The 21,554-nt window shown below is 46.3% G+C and overlaps 1 protein-coding gene and 1 long non-coding RNA gene across 2 annotated transcripts; one reads left to right on the forward strand and one right to left on the reverse strand.

Moving 5' to 3' along the window:
- Positions 1–386: 386 nt before the first annotated feature.
- Positions 387–858, reverse strand: LOC133927929 (uncharacterized). Its single transcript, XR_009911400.1, has 2 exons — positions 729–858; positions 387–593 (listed from the first exon to the last, which is right to left on the reverse strand). It is a non-coding gene; the product is annotated as an uncharacterized LOC133927929 (long non-coding RNA).
- An 11,077-nt stretch (positions 859–11,935) lies between these two features.
- Positions 11,936–16,745, forward strand: LOC133928345 (uncharacterized). Its single transcript, XM_062374639.1, has one exon. The coding sequence runs from the start codon at positions 12,132–12,134 to the stop codon at positions 16,443–16,445; it is 4,314 nt and encodes a 1,437-aa protein (XP_062230623.1). The 5' UTR covers positions 11,936–12,131; the 3' UTR covers positions 16,446–16,745.
- Positions 16,746–21,554: the final 4,809 nt, after the last annotated feature.

Here is a 21,554-nt window from a genome sequence, read left to right on the forward strand (position 1 = left end):
TGTGCCGAGTGTCTCAGGGATACACTCGGCAAACACGAGGACACTTTGCCGAGTGTCCGTGTATACACTCGGCAAAGTGAGCACAGAATAGCACCCAAATAGCACAGTTTGGCGACACGTGCCACGCATTGCCGAGTGTATCCCGTGGACACTCGGCAAAGTGGCATCCAAAATGCCAGATTGAACAGCCTTGTGACACGTGTGCCTTGGGCCGAGTGTAACACTCGGCATAGCCTTGTTTGCCGAGTGTAACACTCGGCAAACTGTTATTTAGCAGGTCGACAATTGATCCATACCAGATTCAAAACTGTCACTGCAATTCAAAACAATATACATATATTTCACAGATTACCACCTTCACATAAACATCACATATTACGCAAACATCACATAAAGCGTCGCATAAACATCGCATATTACGCAAACATCACATAAAGCGTCGCATAAACATCGCATATTACACAAACATCACATAAACCGTCGCAAGTGACACAAACATGACAAATTGTCGTGACAAGATAGCAAAACATAGTCCAAACAAAAAGAAAATGTAGCAGGCCGTAACGGACTCAACACTTGATTACCACCTTAACCTGCATCAATTAAGGAGCAAAAACGCTAATTAAGAAGTATGCATTTGAAAGTAAACAGAAATGGTAAGTATGGATATAGGGTTACAAAAGTAAGTTTTCAAAGTGAGGAGAACAAACCAAAGTGAGGTGGACTACCAAAGTGCGAACCTCCAGCTCCAGGCGTATTCGATCCCTCTGATGGATACTGCACAAAGTAGATAGTTAGCACAACACTCTATGGTTGTAAGAATGGTAATAATGGTGATTACAAGGTTATAAACTAACTCACAGGAGTGTTTGGAGCCTGTGGAGCAACTGGACGAGAAGGGGTTGGCATCGGTGGCGGAGTTTGACCCATTGCAGCATAAAGGGGCGTCATCATTGCATACCATTGGGATCGTTCTGCCGCCAGTGTTTGGAGCCTGTGGAGCAAGTGGACGAGAAGGGGTTGGCATCAGTGGCGGAGTTTGACCCATTGCAGCATAAAGGGGCGTCATCATCGCATACCACTGGGATCGTTCTGCCGCCATCCTCTCCTCGAACGATCTCTCTAATTCGTGCCGGAGCCTCTTTTCTTCATCCAGCTGGGCCTACAGTATGTCATCGCAATCTCATCATCGTTCCAATGCAAAGCATGTAAAGATAGTGGAGGATGAATGAAACAGAACTAACCTGCATTTCGTTCATCGCAATCCGTGTAGGCTCTGGGCGAGGGCGTATACCCGGACCTGAGCTCGTGCTCTGAGCTCTAAGCTGAGAGAGAGAGGGAGTGGTGGCCGTATCGAGTGTGCCGTCGCCAATCCAGAACCGGCCATGTTTCTTGCCTCCTCCTGCCCTCATAACCACTTCCCCATCAAGATCCTGCTCGCTCGGATCAAAGTCTGGGCCGTGGACCTCCTTTGCCATCGATGTGTATCCATCCAGGCGAGCCTTGACGTTCTCGTTGGTGTACGCTGAGGCCGGGTCATTCGGGTCATAAGCAACCCCGTGCATCGCCTTTGACTTATGGGCCAAAGCATAAGCCTTGAACTGGGAGAGAGGCTGACCATCATTTTTTGCCGACTGCAACAGAAAAGCAATAACATTCATAAAGGGGACGCCCGCACAGAAATTAAGGAGAACTGAGCTTGGGAACAACAGATGCTATTGCATACCCATCTAGCCGCGAAACCAGTCAGGCTGAGGTTGCCTTGATGGTGTGGCGCGCCAGGCATCAACAATCGCCTTTCCCGGCAAGCATTGTGACTCTCCTCCCACTCGGGAGCGCACCACTTGTCCACGATCACAAACCAGCACGTAAGGTCTCCGGCGCACCACCCCGGAGGCACCTAAATAATCAAGTGCATGATATATAAGAAGAAGAAATTAAGTGTTATTAATCTAAGGAACAATAAGCTTTATTGTACTTTACCTTCAGGTACTGCTCCCGGGTCAGAGATATGGTCCTAGCGTCTTTTTTTGTCACCTTCGCTCCAAGGTGTTCCGCGTGAAATTTGATCACGGCCTGGACGCGCGCCTCATAGTGCATATCCTTAACAAGTTTCTTGGCAGCTTTGTCGATGACAGCAGTTGCCCTAGCCTCCAAGCCCGGCTCGCATCTAAAAAAATCCTGCATATAGACGCGACGGATCCAGTCATTAGTTAAATAATTTCCATGCGATTAGTATTGACTAATGTAGTGCGAACGAAACTTACCCACAGCTCGGCCTTCACCCGCTCGGCTCTATTGGGAAACACCCTTCCCTCCCGGTCACGGGCGTCCGGCGCGGCTGAATAGTGGGCCCATGTGTATGCCGGCTCGGTTACTCCGCCCAAAGTAACCATGCCAGGGAACTTCTCCTTGATCAAAAGTCCAAGGATGCCGTTTACATGGCGTGAGTGGTCACCCTCTCCAACCCTCAGCCAGTTCCTGCACAAGTGTAAAGGCAATTTATTAGTATGTGTTGAAATATTGAAGATACAAAGGCAAAAAAATAATGAGAGTAGCGAGAGCCATTTACTTCTCTCCATCTGGTCGAATGAGCGGACGTCTAGCCATTGGCACCGGTCGCCTCGGGAGGCTCGAAGGACCACGCAGCCACACACGAGAAGCAGTAGAGCTAGAGCTACCCCCCTGGACAACCTGCTCCTCCTCTACCTGCTCCTCCTCATCCCCAGACTGAGTCGCAGCCGTAGGTATAGGCGAGTCAGACTCAGACTCAGCCGCACCTAGAGGCGACTCAGTCTCCTCCTCAACAGCAGGTATAGAAGCACCTCCTCCACCCCTGCCTCCGCCTCTCGGCCTTCCTGGAGGTCTTCCCCGGGGTCTCTTTCCGGACCCATCACCTGCATCCGTGGCTTTCCCCGTCGCCTTTTTTATAGCGACGTTAACTTCCTCATACCGCCCACCATGCTATGAGAACAAGTAAACCAATTAGTACGGATGTTACAACTTGATGTAAATAAATGAAGCATACTAAAAAAAACATGCTATGAGAAAGAATAAGTCATACAGTTATTACAAATAAACATACAGTTATTAGAAATAATCATCATCATCGGGATCAGCTGGATCATAAGTCTCATCATCACTATCACGCGTGTCGAAATAATCATCCTGATGCTCGGGAGGAGGAATGGCGTCATCACTGTCATTGTCTAAATGTAACCGCTCAAGTAATTCCAAGTCCCTTGTATTCTCAACCTCGTCTTCTTCGTCCTCGTCAGCACCAGTTTCATTGTCTACTTCCATGCCCTGAGCTTCCGTCAAGTCGATCTCAAAATTCCCTGCGAGCCCATCTTCTTGAAAGAATTCTCCATCATATGTGTTGGGGTCTATGTTGTAATCTTCATTGTTTGGGACTGGTAGTTTACCGTGTGGTGGTACCTTGTACACAACATCCCAACCCTTAAGACGCTCAACGGTTTTGCACGGGTACGAGAGATAATAAACTTGCGTGACCTGTTGAGCCACAATATAGACATCGTCTCCTGGTAAGACGGTTGATTGTCGAATTTCGACTAGCCCAAGATTAGGGGTCCGTCTCACTACTTCTGGATCGAACCAATGGCATTTGAATATGACGGGATTCAGAGGTTTGCTCCCATCAAAATTTAGTTCGTATATTTCTTCAATTCTTCCGTAGTACTCAGCCCCATCTAAGCCTGCAGTAAAAACTCTGGTATTTGTTGTTCTACGATTGGGCCGACTCTGCTCGTGGCTTGCTGTGTGGAAGCGATATCCATTCACATCGTAAGCCTTAAATGACTTGACCCTATAGGCACAACCATCCGCAACTTGTCTCAAGTCGGCACTCATAGACTCGTCGGTTGTTCCCTACAAGTTTAAGCGGGATAGCTTGGTGTATTAGTCGCATGTAAGAAATGAAATCAAGTTAGAAATGAAATCAAGTTGATGTAATAGCCAAGTTAGAAAGTACTTTCTGTTTGAACCAAGAAATGAAACCGGGCATGTCATTTCCCACACCATCTCTAAGAAGGGCCGAAGCTTCCTCGAGGGTAGGTTCCCTTGATTCATGCCAGAATTGCTCATTGAATTCCCTATAGCAATGAGAAGAAGCGGAGTTGGACACAAACTTGTGACTAGTTGAGAAATAATGTATTGAGCACTTACTGCATGTACGGCTCCACTTCGGATAGGTTGGTCAAGACATACAACATAATAGTGCGCCACTCTTCATGTTGCAAGGTCTTGTTAGTCGCACCACTTGCACTGCCAAGTTGCCCTCTAAAGATGCTAAGCTTTGATTCATCTTCGGGGTTTCCAACATTGTAACGAGGGGGTGGATTATGCACACTGGGAAGATTGTCAGCATAGTATTTTGTTGTGAAGTTTGACACCTCCTCCAGGATGTATGCCTCGGCTATGGATGCTTCAATTTTGCATTTATTTTTACATTTATTTCGAAGAATCTTTTGGAATCTCTCAATTGAGTAGCACCAGCGGCCCTGCACGGGCCCCCCCATTCGTGCTTCATACGGGAGGTGCAAAATCATATGTTGCATCGGATTAAAGAAGTCGGGTGGAAAGATCTTCTCCAACTTGCAGAGCAACACAGGCGCCAGTCTTTCCATGTCTGCTACCACGGTATGAGATAACTCTTTGGCACAAAGCTGGCGGAAGAAATTGCTCAACTCCGCAAGCACTAGCCAAACATCCTCGGGGACATAGCCTCGAATCATCACCGGCAGTAGCCGCTCAAGCCATATGTGATAGTCATGACTCTTGAGCCCGTTGATTCGCAAAGTAGCTAAATTCACTCCCCTCTTCAGATTCGCTGCATACCCATCAGGGAACATCAAGGTTTGGAACCACTCAAGTACTTCCCTCCTTTGGGCCCTTGTAAGAACGAAATTGGCCTTTGGCTTCGTCCACGATTTCCCGCCTTTGGGAGGAGCCATGTCTAGCTGTGGTCTATTGCATAATCTCGTTTGATCGACTCTAGCCTTAACGTTATCCTTCGTCTTCTCAGGAATGTCCATGATTGTGCCAAAAATGGCCTCAGCGACATTCTTTTCAGTGTGCATTACATCAATGTTATGTGGAAGAAGGAGATCATCGAAGTAGGGGAGATTCCACAAGCATGGCTTGTGAGTCCAGGCGTGTTGCTCACCATATCCCAGAAATCCATCTCCTTGGGCATTGGACTCGAGAGCGTCTAACTGAGCACGAACCGCGGCACCGGTCATCTTAGGTGGTGCTAAGCCTTCGGCAACTACATCTTTCGTAAAGTTCTTCACATCTTGTCTGAATGGATGGTCAAGAGGAAGGAATTGTCGATACTTGTCGAAGGAAGAATATTTGCCACCCTTTGTCAACCAAATGAACATCAGAGCCGCCCTGCATACTGGGCATGGGAACTTCCCATGCACACACCAGCCACAGAATATCCCATACGTCGGTAGATCATGCAGGGAGTATTGGTACCAAACATGCATTTTGAAGTTTGTCTTTGTAGCTCGGTCGTATGTCCAGACCCCATCCTCCCAAGCACGGACCAAATCATCCATCAGCGGCTCCATGTACACACTCATATTCTTCCCCGGGTATTCAGGCCCCGGAATTATCAGCGACAGGAATATGTTCTGTCGTTGAAAGATGACGCCGGGGGGGAGATTGAGGGGAATAACAAACATGGGCCAACAACTGTATGAGGCACAAGTCATACCATATGGATTGAACCCATCAGTTGCGAGCGCAATTCGTACATTACGAGCCTCTAGAGCTTTTTCACGATGAATCAGATCGAACGTCTTCCATGCTTCACCATCCGATGGATGTACCAGCTTGTCAGGATTGTATCGACGCCTATATTTGTGCCATGTCATCTGTTTAGCAGATTCCACAGTCATATACAGCCGTTGGATTCTCGGTACGAATGGAAGATACCGAAGGATCTTCACGGGGATTGCGAGCTGCCTCTTCTGACCATCACCAGAGTCTACCTCAAGATACCTAGAGGAATTGCACTTCACACAGTACTTTGCGTCCGCGTGTTCTTTCCTAAATAAGATGCAACCCTTTGGACAAGCATGTATCTGCTCATATGGCATCTTAAGTGCACGGAGGACTTTCTTCGACTCGTACATGCTCTTTGGCAGAATGTGACCTTCCGGGAGAAGGCTACCAACAACTGTCAGCATTGCATCGAAGGATTCTCGGCTGCCGTTAAACTGGGACTTGATAGCCATTAGGCGTCCGATGGCATCCAGTTGAGAAACCTTGCAATGCCCGTGAAGGGGTTGCTGCGCCGTAGACAACATATCATAAAAGGCCTTTGCGGTTGACTCCGGCACTTCCTCCATACGTGCTTCATTAAAATGTGCGTCATGGAAGTCATCTAGCATGTCTCCGACCCCGACATCATAGTCATTGGTGCGTTGACGCACCACCTCCTCTCTGGCACGTTCGGACTCACCATGGTAGGTCCACCAGGTATAGTGTGGCATAAACCCATTCTTACAAAGGTGTTGACCCATGACCTCCTTTGTTTGTTGACGCGTGTTTGCACAAATACTGCAGGGGCACCAAGTTCCACGAGGTCCCTTAGGCCTAGCAAATGCTAATTCCAAGAACGCATCGGTCTTCTGGATCCATTCATCGGTCAAAAAACCCTGACTAGAGCGGCCAGTGTACATCCACTCACGATCATCCATCCTCTAACATATTGGGAAACATACACATATAATATTTTTTATTCAGCAAGTAATATAAAAATCAAATATTTGTGTTTGACCATAAGAGGGAATCGGCATGCATCAAACTATCTAATAGGTAAAAATAGGTACTAATCCCACCCGACGATGTGTAGATTGGGCCGTTTCCATGCTCTACTCCAATCCGAGACAGAATTTCGGCAGCACCTCCCCGCTGTTCTCCAAATACACGTCTCGGCAACAAAGCCAAGAGAATGTGTATCCGGAGAACAACGGGGAGACGCTGCCGAAACTCTGTCTCGGATCGGAGTAGAGCATTGAAACGAACCCAATCTACACATCCTCGGGCTGTCCAAAAAACGTGGACAATTCGAAACAGTTACGGTTATAGATATGCAAAGACTTGCATATTTGTAACCATAACTCTTTCAAACGGGAGACGCATAGGTTACGTGACATGCACATCCTAAAGCCTAAATTAGCTAAAATTCAAAATTTCGACGGCACCTCCTTTGTAATAAATAGCAAAGTTGTGCCTTTAACAATTTAAGTTGCTCATATATTGAAACTAGCCAATTGTTACCTGTGCAATTGCACAACTCAACCCTGAAATCTCTATGAAGCAATAAAAACATCCAGCTAGCATTGTCATATAGCCTAAACACATTTCCAAAAGTACTTTTGCAAGGTTCAGATAGAGGTGGTAGCATAGTTGACCAGTTCCTTCCCATGTTCTTCTTCAGCAAGCACTAGAAGATTTTTCACAAGAGCTGAGTATGCAACTAGCTAAAACAAACTCTTGTTCATGATGCCGTACACATGCTGTCAGTTCTTAAATGACAAGCTCTAGCTGTTAAAGTCATGCAAGTGCCGTATATTATCATCCACTGGATTATATAAAGAGTTCATGATTGGCTGTACCTTGTTTCAGCTACCTAACACACACACACATAAAATTTTATATCCTGAAGCACTATATCTAAAGTTCATGCTGCATAGTTGCGTTAATTTACTGGCACTATATCTAAAGTTTTATGTATATGTTGCTGCATGTATATATTGATGCAATATACTAAAATTGGCGTATGCATGTGCCTACTTGTTAATCCAGATGGGATATGCCCATGAAAGAAGTTGGCAGGTAATTGGAGCGCTTGGAGATTGGGTAGAGAGGTTCCGATATTGGATGGTACTTCTCCACTTAGACCATTTGCAGCAACGCTAAATCTAACTAGATTAGAAAGATTTAGGACAGGCTGTGGAAAACGACCAGACAACTTATTGCCACCCACATACAGGTATTGCATCCTGGACAACGTTGCAAACTGACTTGGCGATGCAAGTGACCAAGGGATTGAGGGATCGGTCCAGTGAATGAATTACCTGGCAAGATTAGAACTTTCAGGAATGTCAGGTTTCCGAGTGAATCAGAGATTTGCCCTACCAAACCTCGACTTGTGAGATTAAGAGAAGTAATACGATTTGGGTGCTTGAGACTACACAGAACACCTTCCCAGCTGCAGAAGTGGCTGCTTTCATTCCACGACATCAAGGCTTGATATGGATCAAGACTGATTGCCTTCTTGAAATGAAGTAGTGACAGCCTATCTATGCAGTTTCCGTTGCAAGAACAGATGACAGCATGTGCACAGAACGCCATGAGCACCAAGAGGAACTGTCTGAAAAACATCTATGAAGTACACCTAACTACTGCATATAAGAATCCCTGATTCCATCCAGAATAATATGAAGCATTCATTCAAAACAAAAGAGAGAGCGCCTAAATGTTGGACTTTGGTTGGTGTTGAACAGAACCGCGGTACCTTATACCCGCTGGCCGGCGCGGGGGAGGCGGCGTCGGGTAGCGCGCGGCAGCCGCGGCGTAGGGCCGAGGTGCCGGCGGAGGGGGGGCGGGGGCGCTGCCGGCGGCGGCAGCGGCCGGCCGAGGCGGCGGCGGCCCGCAGGGGCGCGGCGGCGGCGGAGGGGCGCGGCGGCGGAGGGGCGGCGGCGGGCTGAGGCGGCCCTGGCGGCGGAGGGGCGGCGGCGGGCTGAGGCGGCCCTGGCGGCGGAGGGGCGCGGCGTGGGATGGGCGCGGGGGCGCTGGCGGCGGAGGCGGGTCGGCGGCGCTGGCGGCGGGGTGGGCGGGCCGAGGCGGCGGTGCTGGCGACGGCGGCGGCGGCGGGCCGAGGCGGCGGCGGACGGGGGGCGGGGGCGGGGGCGGGCCGAGGCGGCGGCGGCAGGAGGGTAGTCGCGCGCGGGACAGTTTTCGATCTGTCCCCGCGCGCGGGGTGGGGAAACCCTATATTCGCTGCTTTGCCGAGTGTGAAATCTTTGCCGAGTGTCAAATCTACGACACTCGGCAAACCACTGGTTTGCCGAGTGTGAGAGCAAGGCACTCGGCAAACAAGTGGTTTGCCGAGTGTAAAACAAAGACACTCGGCAAACACCTGAATTTTTTTTTTTGACTACATATTCACTAAATGAATTAGAAATAGCAAACGGACCCAGAAAAATACCAAATTTTAACATCAAATATGCTATGTTGTATGTTGAGTGTAGAAAAAGTTTCAAGGTCAAACGACGATTCAAACGTCACTTCGGGTTCAAACCTAATCCGTTCCCTCTCGAAACCACGATTCTTCCTGGGAGATGCTTCGATTTCTAAGCATCGTACGTGACAACTTTTGCGAAATCTTCTCAATTTTTTATCTCAACCTCTACGTATCATATCATGCCACTATGGCAAGTCTCATGTTTTTCTGACTTCGTTTGCTTTTTTTAGAATTAAAAAACCAATAAGCTACATGTTGCTGGTCGAGTGTTGCCGCCCAGATGTTTCAAATTTCTTTTCATTTCTTGGGTATGGCCTAAAAATAGACTCAACAACATGAATATGATTTTTCTACCCATTTTTGTTCATTATTTCATGTACTTGCAGATCAAATTTGACTTATATCCATTAAAAGCCTAGAAATGCACTTAATGAATTAAAAATAGCAAACGGACCCAGAAAAATACCAAATTTTAACATCGAATATGCTATGTTGTATGTTGAGTGTAGAAAAAGTTTCAAGGTCAAACGACGATTCAAACGTTACTTCGGGTTCAAACCTGATCCGTTCCCTCTCCAAACCATAATTCTTCCTCGGAGATGTTTCGGTTTCTAAGCATCGTACGTGACAACTTTTGCGAAACCTTCTCAATTTTTTATCTCAGTCTCTACGTATCATATCATGACACTATGGCAAGTCTCATATTTTTCTACCCATTTTTGTTCGTTATTTTATGTACTTGCAGATCAAATTTGACTTATATCCATCAAATAATTTCTTATGAAAAAGAGTTGTCCATAAAGTTAGATTTCGATGGAACATAGCAAACATGCTATCCATCCAAGAATCGCCAAATGAAGTCGCTTTTTTGTTCCACCACTTCTCACTATGCTACCAGCTACCTCCTCTGATGCACTTAACGATGAACCAAGCAAAATCCATAGATCAGAAGGGCAACTTAGTGTGTCAAGCTGATCTGCTTTTGCTTCTTCCACTTGGCAAGCATTGAAAATTCCTTCTTTATCTGGATGACAGCTGGAATGATAGTATATAGTCGAGAAATTCCTTTTTTAAGGCAAGGAAGAAGAATTGTTATTCTCTTTCAGAGCACAACTGATTCCAAGGGCCGCTCCCAGGAGTCCACATCTGCTGCATCTCAATCTTAAGCACGACTGAATTCTAACTCCAAGTTCATAACAATATCATTCTTAAACTATACTATAGTAGTATCGGAATCGATGTGTGACGGTCTTTGGTTGGTTGTTATTACGAGAAAGAAAAGAGAACAAAAGGAAACCAAAAAGAAACTAAAGAAAAAAAAAAGTTTGCCGAGTGCTTAATATCAATGTTTGCCGAGTGTCCGTTAGACGACACTCGGCAAAGGGGCGACTCGCCGTCAGCCGCCGAACGGAGGGACACGTGGCGCGTAGTTTGCCGAGTGCCCGAATTCGCCGAGTGTTTGTTTTCAATTTTGCCGAGTGCTATTGTTTGCCGCGTGTTTTTTGAGGTATTTACCGAGTGACTATTTGTTTGCCGAGTGCTTTCGTCGGGCACTCAACGTAGGTGGTTGTTTGCCGAGTGCCCGATATATTGCACTCGGCATACACGTAGTCACTCGGCATACACATCGTTTCCGGTAGTGGGTTATCACAATCACAAACGCCAGGGCGAAATGGAACAAGATGCGAGCAGGAAGAATCGCCATGACTTATGCGTGGAATACAAGCTTCCTAAATATCAAATGAACCAAGGAATCAAAGGCATCCCTAAGAGCAGCTCCGAAGGCCTCGCCACTTGACTCACCATCGGCATATAACGCTGGTCCAGCAGACTCGACATTGAGCTAGACATCACTGTAGCATCGCTATCGAGCAGGATGCCATTGCTAAATTTGCCTAGCCCGTGCGGCTCGCCATCCATGCCCGCTTTGTTCCCGTAACTGTTCCCTGCCGTAGAAAGCAAGTTAGCCAAATTGCTTCAAAACTTCACTCCTTCTCTCCTCTTTTATAAATTTAAAAGGTAACTTCTAGAACTCCTAAAATACCACTGATTTTTGTGCTCATAGAATAAATAACAGAGAACCCATTTTAACTGGTTCTAACTAAAAATCTCTTACAAATTTTAAATGAAATTTTTTCAAATTTAACTATTTTTGTACTTCGTTTGAATTTTTAGGCATAAATTTGATTCTCAAAAATAAAAAAAATTCATAAATATTCATCTAAGCTAATGTACTAATTTCTAAAATTATTGACAACCCTAAATTACATAGGGATCTTATGTGTTATGGATCATAAATGACCCATTGAAATAAAGCTGTTAGAAAATAACCATGGAATAAAGCTGTTAAAAGAACAAGTGTTGCGAATAAAATATAAATATATGAGATAGAGTGAGATTTGGCTAGTTTCTAGAATGTGTAGAAATATAGATAAAGAATTTTTTAAGTGGATAATCAAATGAAGATATGGCCAGTTAAATTTGTCTAATCTGCTAAGTTGCTATAACCTGATTTAATTTTTGTCAAATCGATAAAGACGGAGAGCGAGATTTCGTGTGTTTGTAATCTAGCATCAGATTTTTGTGCTCATAGAATAAATAAGAAAGAAGAAACCAAGGACCGGATTCGGACTTGATTGTTACGTACGTGGTCCTTCGGTTTCACTTGCGTACGTAGCATGCATGCATCTGAAGAAGGAAAGTCCTTCCGCCGCCTACCCACGCACACACGACACATGCATGCCTGTAGAATGATGCATGGGCATGGCCACCCTCACCCTAGCCTGCCACCGCTAAACTAACTCAACAAGACACACCAGCTCCCGTCCGGCGGAGGGAGAGGGAGCGAGCGATGGCTGAGCTCGCGTCGGGCGCCGTGACCTCCCTGCTGGGAGTCATCCGGAACGAGACGCGGCTGCTGGGTGGCGTCCAGGGCGACGTGCAGTTCATCAAGGAGGAGATGGAGAGCATGAACAGCTTCCTGCTGCACCTGGCCCGGACGGTGCCCCCCGGCGGCGAGCACGACGAGCAGGTCCGCACGTGGATGAGCCAGGTCCGGCTGCTCGCCCAGGACTGCAACAACTGCATAGACCTCTACCTGTACCGCGGCAATCCCGACATCCACCTCGCCAAGGGCGGCCTCTGGCGCTACCTCCTGTGGGTTCCATGGTTCCTGCAGAAGATGGTCGCGCAGCACCGCGCGGCCATCCAGCTGCGCGAGCTCAAGGAGCGGGCGCGCGACGTCGGCAAGCGGCGGTTGAGGTACGGCGTGGAGGTCCCGGCGAAGGCAGTAGGGCAGTCGCCTCCAGGGACTGGGCCCACGGCGGCGGCGACGCCATTGTCGTCAGTGGAAGCGGCAGCGGCACCTGCTGCAGGAGACAATGAAGACGAAGACGGTGACCATCAACTGGTGGTGGCAACGGCGACCCATCATTCTGGTCCAAGAGGAGCCCTTTTTGGACTTCGCGTTCCGGAGGACTACTTCAACGAGAAGCTAGCCGACTGGATAGCCAACACCGGAACGACGGGATCAATAATGCCATCCATCGCCATTGTGGCACCGAATGCAAAGGATGCCGGCGCTCTTGCGAATGAAGCTTTGGCTGTGGCGAAGACCCATTCCCAACGCTGTGTCTTGGTCGACATCCCGGCAGTGCACTATTATTTCGTACGGCTAGATCCCGAGGACATTCTCCGCTACATCTGGCGGGAGCTCGACATCCAGCTTGCCAAATCCCAATCCCAGCAGGAAGGCACAAGTCAAGGCGAGGGGGAGAAGCTGCATCTTCATTGGCGTAGCAAAGGAAAACGGGGTATTTACGACGAAAGATGGGCGGCGATTCAAGCAATCCGGATAAATATCCAAGAAATGAAGGTTTACGAAAAATTTGAAAAGATCAAGAGCGAGATTCAACAAGTGAAGCGCGGCCAACTGCAGCTAAAACCGGAACTGAAGCAGGTGCAACAAAAAATCGCCAAAGAATCCTTATGTGTACTCCTGCTGCTGCTACGCAACTCAGCTGCTGCTGCTGCGGATGAACAAGACCAAGTAAGGAAGCAAGCCAAGCCTACATTATCAGCATGGTACGGCCACATCATCAAGAAAACAGCCAAGAAGCTTAAAGAACATATGGAGGAGGAGCAGGAGGAAGAAGAAGAAGAAGAAAAGGACGAAGAAGAAGAAGAAGATGATGATGAAGAAGAAGAAAAAGATAAAGAAGAAGAAGAAGAAGAAGAAAAAAAAGAAGCAGCAGCGAAGAAGAAGGCCCCGATTTGTCTCAACTATGCCCAATATAAACGTATCCTGCGTGAGGTGTTCCCGAAGACCAGCAACAGCAACCAGGAGCAAGACAGATCGGCAGCCAACAAAGACGAAGCCAGAAAGACCACGATCACTACCAGTACTACTACATTGGGCGAGGATCAAATCAAAGAAATGATCTGCAGGGCTAAACAAGAAATCCTAGAGACTACTACATCAGCCGAGGATCAAATCAAAGAAATGGTCCGCAAGGCTAAACAAGAAATCTTAGAGACTACTACATCGACCGAGGATCAAATTAAAGTAATGATCCGCAGGGCTAAACAAGACATCCTACCTGAGCTACAGAAAGACAAATCTGACAAGGAACAAGCAACAGGTGAACCGGGTGGTCTGGTTCCAAACCCTGAAGCTCTTATTAAAGCACCCAATGAGAAGTTCAAAAACATCCTGGATCAAATCCCGAAAATGGTTATTGAAGATACCATAGAGAAGATTGAAACGATCCAATGGAGGATTCAAGAATTGATGAAGAAAAAAGGGATCGTGGACAAGATTCAAAATCATTTGAAAGATGCAAGGACCCTGATCATCCTCAAAACCGATGAGAACAATGAATTGGGATGGGAGGAGACCAGAAATGCTTTGAGCCTGTTGGGCTGCGTCGCCGGTGCAGTGATCGTGATTGCCTCAAAGAACACTCAACAGGCCAAAGAATATTGCAATCCACTGCGGGAGCCTTTGGACTGTTCTCTTGTTGGCTTCTACCATGATATTGTGCTCGAGCTTACGGGCCACCAGATGCATGAAGACAATTCCCAGATTTTTCGTGGCATATTGGACGAGTGTAAGTCACATGAATTCTGCATGAAGATCTTCGCTCATGCTTTGTCCGCCAACCCCAAGATGAGCAAAGAAGAGCTGAGCAAACTGCACAGCACCCTGCAGGAGGCTTCCCCAAAATCATTGGACATCATTGCTATGAAGATGTTGAAGTTCTCCTACAACAACCTTCGTAAAGAATACAAGTCTTGCTTGTTGTACTTAGCTATCTTCCCTCAAGGACACAAAATCAGGCGGTCAACCTTGATAGGACGATGGGTTGTAGAAGGGCTAGTAACTACGGATGACTGGCGCTGGTCCAGTTCAGTGCGTAAAGCAGAGCGATGTTTTGACACACTCATCCACCGATGGCTTGTTTATCCTGCTGATATTGGTGATACAGGAAAGGTCAAGAGCTGCAGAGTGGATAAGCTAGTTCATGAATTCATTACCAAGATCGCCAAGAAACAGCACACTGTGGAGACACGCTTGTCACGTCACTTGGCTCGCCACTTCTCCATTTTCAACGATCTCCATCTCCGTGCCTCTGATACAATCCATAAGTTCTTTAAAATGATACTACCTGAATCATCTCAAGTGTCCCAGCTCAAGGTGCTAGATCTAGAAGGTTGTCGTTGCTTCAAGAAGAACCGGCACTACTTGAAGGACATCTGCAACAAGATATTACTACTCAAGTATCTAAGCCTAAGGGGAACAGATGTTACCCACCTGCCCCGTGAAATCAGCAACCTCCATGAGCTAGAGGTATTGGATATCCGGCAGACCGAGGTGCCTGCGTCTGCAACAAGAAATGTCATGCTCTTGAAGCTGAAGCGTCTACTAGCTGGTCACATTGATCCGAGTCCAAGCATGGCCATCGGGGCTAAGGAATTCTCCAGTGTCTTGATTCCTGAAAAGATCGAGAAAATGGTAAACATGGAGGTATTGTCTAATGTCAAGGCACTGACTAGTAAAAATTTGAAAGACATTAGTAAGTTATGGCAGCTTAGGAAGCTCGGTGTGGTTATTGATGACAAGAATAGTCACTTTTCGAATTTGTTTCGAACAATCAGTGACCTGCATGAGTGCCTCCGGTCTCTGTCAATCACTCTTACCACAACCAGATTCGTGGGTACTCCTTCCATCAGAGAGTTCCCAGATGGTGTGCGCTCTCACTTGAAACACTCTCCCAAGCTTCTTGAGAGCCTAAGCATCAGTGGAAGCACAGAAAAGGGGTTGTTTCTTCCATTGTTGGCCAAAGATGATGGTGGTAGTCAACTTAACAAGGTAACTCTGACTAGCACAAGGCTGAACCAGAACGATCTGTGGATCCTCGCCAAGCTTCCCAAGTTATGTTGTGTCAGGCTCCAACACATTGAATGCACCGAGAGAAACCTCACCTTCAAGAAGGATGAATTCCAAAATCTCAAATACTTTCTTGCTGAGGGCTCCAACTTCACAGAAATCACTTTTGAAAATGAAGCAGCTCCTGAGCTTGAAAAGATTGTTCTGTCCTTGACGGACAACCTGAAGTCTCTTTTTGGAGTCGAAAACCTTCCAAGACTGGAGGAAATCGAGTTGAAGAACAACAGCAGGTTGCTTTCATTTTTTGGTAAGGCCAAACAAATAGCCAAGGTGACTCTGACGCAAGGTGAGCTACAAATCCTCACCACGAAACCAAGCATGCCCTGCATAGAACCCTTGGAAGATTCTTACGACAAAAGCAAGCTTACCTTCAAAGAGAGCGAGTTTCCAAAGCTCAACCTTCTTCTTGTTGATTGTTCTGTCATTACCAACATAAGCTTCACTGAGGGATCTGCTCCTATGCTCAGGAAGATCACCTGGTCATTCACCAACATAGAGTCTCTCTCTGGCATTGACAAACTTTCGAGATTGAAGGAGCTCGAGCTCATTGGTGACCGTGTCCCTCATGAGGTGGAAGAAGAGATTAAGAAGCATGAAGACAGATATAATTGTAAACACAGGAAACCAGAAAATCAAGACCAAGCAACAGGAAACGAACTAGAAGAGGACGATGATGCAAGATTACCCTTACTCTGTTGGAAGAATAACAAGGTTTGACACTTGAGGAGCATATCCTTTCATTCATTCATGATCGAGTCCCATGGCATGGTTTGATTTGTGCGTGCTCGTGTGGTTTGCTGTTGTGTGTTTCTGTCTCGACATGTGTGTCGACTAAGCATGTCTAGTTACTTGTGTCCTACATGTGTACCTTGTGATGGTGGTTGAGCATAATGATTGTGTCTATGCTCACGGATTTGGATTTGTGTGGCTTTCCTCTGGACCATGCATCATGCTGCATGCATGGTTTCATGTAATAAGTGTGATGCTTGTGCACACATTTGACTTCTTATCAATGTATTGTGTGCTATATTATATGGTTTGACTGGGTGTTGTAGCTCAACATTGAAGTGTGTCATAATATAGCTACCGGTTTGTGCATAAGCACTAGCTACATACTTCATGTGACTTCAAACTATCTGTTGCAAGCATGCCTGTCTAGGTACTTGAAGTAGAGTTTTATGTGCAGATCACAGGTTTCTTGTGTTATGCCTTGACCTGTTTGTCCATCTTTTTCTCCATAGCAAGTGCCGCACTAAAGTTTCTCATGGTTTCATGTAAGTTGTGTATTGTACTATATATATGTATCATTTCCTGAGGAAATGGTATCTCCCCTGACCTCCCCTTGTTTGCTGATGGAGAAGCTAGTAGTTGAGCAGTTGACAAGTAAGTTAAGCTTTGACCATCCGCCGGCCTTGATGGATGCTGAGGCTGGTTCAATTCAGACGCATGCAGATGGACAATTTCAGCTGAGTTGACACCATTGGGGGAACGGTAGATTCCCTGAACAGCATGCTACTAGATACTCTTTGTTCAGATCTATAAAAAGTGAAATACTCCATTCGCATATACTAGATACTCTTTGTTCAGATGTACTAAAAGTGACATACTCCATCCTCCAATGACTTCTAGCGTAGCATATACTAGCAAATTTTACAGCTATTGAAAATAGCATTCACCATGGATCAACCTTTTTCTTGCTGAACAGATATTGTGACAAGAGGAAGTCTAATGATGTGCAACACCCACTGCGGTTAAATTTGCCCGGACAGTGGCATCCATGATCCAAACATAAGGGCAACATCCTATCCCACACCAGACCTCAGATTATCGCAACAAACTGTAGTAAGCAGTTAGTAACACCACGGCCAGTAGCCTAGCTCAACATATTGGGAAATAGGAACAGGCCAAAACAATCAACAGCAAATCAATAATCTCTCGGCAGGGGGAGAACCGTGACAAGTACCAAAGACAAAATCACAAAGTTGGATTTGAGAACAAATTAAGGCTAGGAAAGAGGTGGGCTAGCTCACAGCGAATCGGATGTCGGCCTTGAGCAGGTCTCTGAAGTCTGAACGACATGTCCATCAGCAGCAACAGCAGCACCGCCGAGCACACTTGGACCAAACACAGTGCTGCCGCGGCTATCCTCGAATCCCAGCCACACTGCTCGATCGCCACCACACGTACCTAACAAAGCAAACCAAACCAAACTTGATTTAGTGAAGGGAGGGGGCGGCCAAGTCAGATCCTCTTGGCAACATTACACCGAACAACTTACAGGCAATGCAGCTGCTCTTGCTGTCAACAGTGCCCGATTGGATGTAGCGTGTGTGCTTTGGCTTGTAATCCTATATACGATCAGGAGAGCTGAGCTTGAGGGGAGGGAACAACAATTGTAATCGATAGAACAACTACTCCTTCCTCAGCACAACTCCCCTGTTCTCCATCCCCAATTCTGTTCTATCTCTATCCCTGCTCTAATTCTTCTAGACGATCCCCAGATCCGCTGCAAACACTACCTCCTCCTCCCGCTCACCCGTGCCGTACTCGCCAAATCCGGCGTCGCCCCAGCAGACATCGAAGGACCCAAGTATGGGCGGGGTACTCCAGAGGAGGCGGAGGCGGCGTGGCAATAGTCAGAATCCAACCGAGGCGGGGATGGAGGCGCTGCGGCAGGGTTTTGGGTCGCGTCTTGGACGGAAACTGACCCTATCTGGGCTGGGCTGCTAATTAAATGTGAACAAAATGGGCGCAAAACGCGACATCAGCCCAAATGGGCTGGGCTGCTAAATAACGCGAAAAAGAATAGGCTGAGCTGCGAGACATGCTGACAACCTCTATATGGGCCGTAAGTTGGGCCCAATCGTTGTTGGACTAATCTGTGGGCCTGAGAGGTGTGTCAGTGTGTGTTCCGGATGTTTTTTTTACCAGAGATTACCTCGGCTTATATTAAAAGTCAATTAAACAGAGTTCACAACCATCTAGGAAAGAAAAAACAGACACTATAAGAGTATCTTTAGCAGACTAGCTAAATTTCACTATCCATATCTTTATTTGGCTATCCACTACAAAAGATTCTCTCTTTATATTTTTTACACTCCAGCAGACTAGCTAAATTTCACTCTCCATATCCTATTTATCTATAATTTATTCGTAATGACTAGTTTTTTCTAACAGTTATTTTTTTGAAATGACTAATTTTTTGCAACGGTTGTTTCTTACAATGCATGTGGACAGGTGGTAGAGGAATTTACAATGCGTGTGTTTGTGTGGTAACAGAATCTACCGCAGTGTAACCGTAATTATGATCTCGTCACAGGCATGGTAATTGGAGTTAGATTTTGCCATATGCATGGTAACTGGAGTTACGATCCTACCACAAAAGCAGTTACGATCCCACCATAGGTATGATAACTGGGAGTTACGATCCCGCCAAAGGCATGGTAACCGGAGTTACGATCCCACCACAAAAGCAGTTACGATCCCGCCACAGGCATGATAACCGGAGTTACGATCCCACCATAAAAGTAGTTACGATCACGCCATAGGCATGATAACCGGAGTTACAATCCTACCACAAAAGCAGTTAAATTTGGAGAATTTTTATTCAAAATTTGTAAGAGATTTTTAGTTGAAACTAGTTAAAATGGGTTCTCTGTTATTTATTATGAGTACAAAAATCGATGTGATTTTAGAAGTTCTATAAAATCACTTTCTGAATTTATGAAATAAGAGAGAAAAAATAGAGTTTTGAAGCAAAGGCTAATTGGCTTCTCTCTCGTCTCTCTACAGGAGTCACTACAGGAATTTGGCGAGCGGGGAGGCGAAAGCCAAGTTTGGCTAGCGAGCGGAGCGGGATGGTGATGCTACAAGGATGGCCGGCCGTTTGGCTCTTCTGCTGGAACCATGCTTTTCAATCTTCTGGCCAATTTTAACGATAGCAAGCCGGATAGCTTTTCTGCTGGAGATGCTCTAATAAAACCAAAAAAGGACTGGGGTTACCAGCAGGGTTCAAAAATGCATCGGTTACCGCTCGAAATGCGCGGTAACCGACCGTCCTGGTCCGACTCGGTTTCATAATGCAATCGGTAACCGAATTTGAATTCACAAAATTCAAATAGATTTTGAAAAAACTCAAAAAAATTTAGAAAAAAATTCTATAAAAAACTAGAGGTAATTCTAAGACTATCTGTGATGCACAGTGAAATCAGCCCATTTCGGCCCAGATGAAATGGATAAGGTCAGCCGGCGTTCTGCTCGCGCTGGTGCACAACGCACTTTCCCTCGTGTTTCTCCATAGCAAAAAGCGAAGAAGCGTCGCCCGACCGGCCAAATCTGCGGAAGTCCGGCGGAAATCCGACGATGAAGCTTTGGTTATCGAGCGATTAGCGTCGGTAACCAATCGCATTTGAGCGCTTACCGTCTGCCTTCGAAGAGCAGTGCGCAGCGCCTGACGCCGAGCGATTTTCGAAGATCCCTGTTCGGTAACCGCCCATTTACTAGCGATTTTTCATATAATTCGTTCAGTAATTGTGCTTAGGTGGTCAGTAGTTCGTTGTGTGGTTGATTAGGACAATTTAGTGCTTGATTTGCTTGGTTATCGACCATTTACTAGCGATTTTTCATGTAATTCGTTCGATAATCATTGTTAGGAGGTCGGCAGCTTGTTGTGTGGTCGATTAGGACGATTTAGTGGTTGATTCGCTCAGTTATTGACCCTATTGCATCGGTTTTCAGCTCGATGCGCACAGTTGTTACCTTGTACTGGCATGTGTTGTTATATTGGTCAAGTTAATTATTTCTTGAGACATTTATGCATGACTAGCAACATGATAGCACATGTTTATCAATTTAACATGTATGGACATAATTATTAGTAGGTTAACCATTGAGTTTTCTTCTTCCAACAGAGAATACAAACTAATCGATGGCGGATAGAGATGTGGTGTGGCGGCACATGGATAATTTGGCCCTGGGGTTTAGGTACAATTACTGCAATAAGGAAAAGAAAGGCGGTGGTGCCACAAGGTTGAAATAACATTTGGCAGGGCGTGTGTCGGTGAATCAGGAACAAGGGGTCCCCGAATCCCGAGGCCAGGCTAGCAATCCGCCACGTGGCGCCATCCCGCGGTGAAAGGATCGAATAGCCCAAGATGGGGGGTGAATTGGGATATTAAAAAAAAACTTTAAATTAACTACCGCTTGACCAAATGAAACTTAAAAGAAACGCAAGTAAGGAATTTTAACTAGCACAAGATAGCTAACCAAGCAAGGATTAACTAAGAAAAATAATTCCTAAGAGGAACTTGCAATAATAACAAAGCTCAAAATAAGATGCAAGAAAGTAAAGAGTTGGAGAAGACAACACCGATTTGTTCTCGAGGTTTCGAGAAGTTGGCACTTCCCCCTAGTCCTCGTTGGAGCATCCACCAAGGATGTCGCTCCCCCTTGAGTCACCAAGGCACAAGTGCTCCCTCTTGATTACCCCTTCTCCATCTCCGGATTGGCGGGTATCAAACCAAGTACACCCTTTTTTCCCGGGGCTCCCACAATTCCTCCAAGAACTCACCGAGAAATCCTCCGATCACCAAGACCGTCTAGGTGTTGCCAACCACCAAGAGTAACAAGCCTCAAGCTTCACTTGACAAAGATCAAGCCTAGACAACAGCTAGATGCACACTTGTTACTCTTCAAGCACTCAAGGAAGTCCTTAATCCTCAACTAAGAACTTATAATGGACACAAGTGCTCTCTCTCTTGCTTCTAAATGACACACCAAGTGTATGAACTGCTACAGGGTCGCAAGAGCACAAGAGAGGTCCAAATG

Source organism: Phragmites australis, chromosome 9, assembly GCF_958298935.1.
Source record: "Phragmites australis chromosome 9, lpPhrAust1.1, whole genome shotgun sequence".
Lineage (NCBI taxonomy): Eukaryota > Viridiplantae > Streptophyta > Magnoliopsida > Poales > Poaceae > Phragmites > Phragmites australis.